We start from the raw sequence: 3,484 nt of genomic DNA on the forward strand, positions 1-3,484 counted from the left end.
GAACTCAGAAATCCGCCTGCCTCTGCCTCCCAAGTGCTGGGTTTAAAGGCGTGCGCCACCACGCCCGGCTCAGTCTTTATTTCTTAAATTACTTTCAACAGAACAAGATGCATCAGTGAAAAAAGGTGCCACCTACTGGTTAATTCACAGAATGACAGAAAGAGACCAGGCAATAGAAGCTCAAGGGGCCACCATGACAAACCAAAAGCACTAGAAGTCATTTCATTCACCGCCACCCCGTGGAGCCCGTGTAGTGAAGCAGTGATGCAAAACATCCCCTGGTACAACGAACGGGTTCCAGACCAACCAGAGTGCTCTTCTGACTGTCAGGCCAGGGGCCTTTCTGACTTCTTTTTTTTTTTTTTTTCCTTTCTGACTTCTATGGGCCTAGAAGCAACCCAAAATGATGTCTGTACACATCCCACATCATCCGAAAGATCCACTCAACCCAGTAAAAAGACAATGCCCATTCCAACTGCTGAGAAAATTAAGGCCTAGTCACAGCTGACCTGTCCCCCTCATTTCTTTATTGATACTATACCAGAGAGCAACTGCAGACTCGACTCACCCCTCCCTTCCACATTACACATGTGGGCCTCATTTCTTTATTGATACTATACCAGAGAACAACTGCAGACTTGACTCACCCCTCTCTTCCACATTACACATGTGGGGTAGCCTTCTTTAAAGCAAGGCCAGAGCTTCCTCAGAAAAGAGTAGGGAGTGTGGCGCTCTTGCGCTCTCTCTCTCTCTCTCTCTCTGTATGTATGTATATATGTATGTATGTATGTATGTATGTATATGCGTGTGTGTGTGTGTGTGTGTGTTGGGGGTGAACATAATGAAACGATGGCAAACAAATTCTGTGTACCCACCAAATGTGGCAGCTGGTATGACTTCAGTTTCAGATGCTTCCTGGATTTGTGACTAGGCCAGAGATGGGGCACAGTATGCATACTTACTTATGAGTATTTGTTAAGAACCTACTATGTCCTGGACTTTGGGACCTATCAGAAAGTCAGAGACAGAACTCTGCTGATATGATAAGACCAGAGGTATGAGGACACAGAAACACCAGAACCATGAGCAAGTACATGCCACAGATGAGAGGTGCTATGTGGCTGTAAAATAAGGTGAAAAGGTGAGTAAGGATTATAGAAGTATTCCTGAGGTCTACACTCTTAACTAGGGGGTCAGGAGCTAGAAGAGGTGATAAAGGACACAAGGAGTCAGCTTGTGGATGTATGACGAAGAGCTAGGCAGGCAGAGGGAATGGCTGGTACCCAGGCCCAAGGGCAGGAAGGCAGAACACAGCATGGAAGCTGAAGGGCTAGAGTAAGGTGGACAGAGCAGGAGAATATGAGAAACTTGAGGTCCTAGGGGTACACGAGTGGGGTGAGAGGAGCAACTTGGTCATGACAACTAATGCCAGGTCTCCAGCTCCTCCTAAGGGTGTGCCAACAAAAACTGCACACAGTGGCTGGAGAGATGGCACAGTGGTCAAGAGCACCAACTGTTCTCCAAGGACTCAGTTCTGGTTCCCAGCACCCACAGGAAGAAACAAACCTGTAACTACAATTCCAGGGGATCTGATACCCTCTCCTCTGGCCTCCAAGGGCACATATATACAGACAAAATACCCGTACATATAAAATGAATATTTTAAAAAAGACTATAAGCAGAGGCAGGCTGACACACAAGTATCGAGGCTCACTGTGGCTGTTCTGCTGTGGGAGAGAACTGAGGGAAGAGGAAGCAGATGTGGGAGACCAGCTGGGGAGTACTGTTACTGATGCAGAAAACTGGGGACAAGGTGCTAAGAAGAGCTGAGACACTGGAGTAGTGAGAAAAGTGCCCACAGAAACTCTTCACAAGCTAGATGGAACTAGAGAAAGGGCAACCAGAGACTAGGGGTAGGGGTGGCACCTGAGAAGAGAATGCAGTCTAAGACCTGCTGGCTCAGAGATGACTGTGGTACCTGAGAAGAAAAGCTGGCCAAGCGGGACATGGTAAGAGCAGCGATGCTGAGAGGGTAGTGCTGAGCGAAGCTGCAGTTTGCCTTCAGCTTCTCCAGCGCCTCAGAGCGCTGCACTAGACAGGTGCAAGGTCTTCTGACCACTCTGGCACGGGCCAAAGCACAAACAACAGGTGAGCTAGGTGAATCTCAGGCACTCCTGGCAAGCAGCCCCTTTCTCAGCCAGTGAGGCCTAGGAAGACTCCGCCCGGACACCTGGAATGATTCTGAACCAGCCAAGTCAGAGGCCAAGCATCTACCATCTGCACCGTGTGTGTTCAGGGCTCACCTTCTCAATGTCCACCAGCTCCGTTTCGTAGATCTCGGCAATGGTGATATGGTGCTTGGCTGCGATTGTGAACCTCCCCTAGGGGAGAAAACAGAGTTACACACCTGCTTCACCTACACAAACACCAGCCAGTTTAGGAACAAGAAAAAGTACAACTCTAAAGCAGCTTAAGGACTCCACCCCACAGCCATTCAAGCAATGCAATGTCTTACCATGTCTGTGTAAATGTCGATGGCTGCATTTAAGCAGTTGATAGCCTCTGAAGCGTTGGCATTTAAGAAAAACAATGAAAAGTTCATTCAGTGAAAGAGGGTTCAGCTGAGCCCGATTCCTGGCTGCTACTGATGGTAAGGAGGCACAATTTGAAGTGGAGGGTGGGCAGGCTGGTTAGTAGGAGCAGACACAATCATGCACAATACAGATTCATTAGTGTGGCTTTGTTCCCAGCAGCTGCACTGGTATTTAAAAGCAGTGTTGCAGTAATCTTGGCTTAGTAACTCTTAGTGGGTCCATTCAGGTGGCAGCTTATATTACAAATGAAACAAGACCACAGGGATTGCCACCAACATTGATAAATTACACCTGCTACTACACAGGGTAAATGTAGTCTTCATTAATATCATGTGTGTCTATATTCATTTTGGGAAATATCACTTTTTCACAAGAAAAAGACTATTTCAATGGTCTCCATTCTTCAGGTGGCCAACATTTAAAGCCCTTTGAAATACTTGTTCTTCTTTTAAGTTGTATGTAAATGTGTATACTGTTCAAAGCCGCTGACTTTCAGTATGCTAACCTAACAAAATGGTCTCGGTATTCCGCTTAACGAAGGGAAAACTTCAAGATGACAATCCTAATAACTTATATCATTTCTTAAAACAGTGAGCCAGAAAGTTTCCTGTCACAGAAAAGTGTGGCTGAAAGAAGCAGAAGGAGGAGGCTTAACAGGAGAAACAGAAAAGTGACTAGAAGAACAAAAACAAGAAGCAACCGCTCCCTAAAGTGTATTTTAAAATGTCCGTTCACCACTACACCTTACAGACTACAGGAAAACAGACAGGCACCACTAAGGCCCGGTGTTCCACATCACCAAGTTCCTTTCCAGTGGTTTTTTTTTTTTTTTTTTTTTTTGAAAGAAGGCCTCAAAATGGTGATAATGATGATGATGATGATGATGATTA

The 3,484-nt window shown here is 46.1% G+C and overlaps 1 protein-coding gene across 1 annotated transcript in view; it reads right to left on the bottom strand.

Moving 5' to 3' along the window:
• Positions 1-3,484, bottom strand: part of Napb (NSF attachment protein beta) — a 45,723-nt gene that overhangs the window by 15,486 nt on the left and 26,753 nt on the right. The window contains exons 4-5 of the mRNA XM_021194283.2: positions 2,516-2,562; positions 2,304-2,381 (exon numbers count right to left, since the gene is read on the bottom strand). Coding sequence (XP_021049942.1) covers positions 2,304-2,381; positions 2,516-2,562 — 125 coding nt within the window. The remainder of the gene's footprint in view (positions 1-2,303; positions 2,382-2,515; positions 2,563-3,484) is intronic.

This window comes from Mus pahari, chromosome 3 (assembly GCF_900095145.1).
Source record: "Mus pahari chromosome 3, PAHARI_EIJ_v1.1, whole genome shotgun sequence".
Classification (NCBI taxonomy): domain Eukaryota; kingdom Metazoa; phylum Chordata; class Mammalia; order Rodentia; family Muridae; genus Mus; species Mus pahari.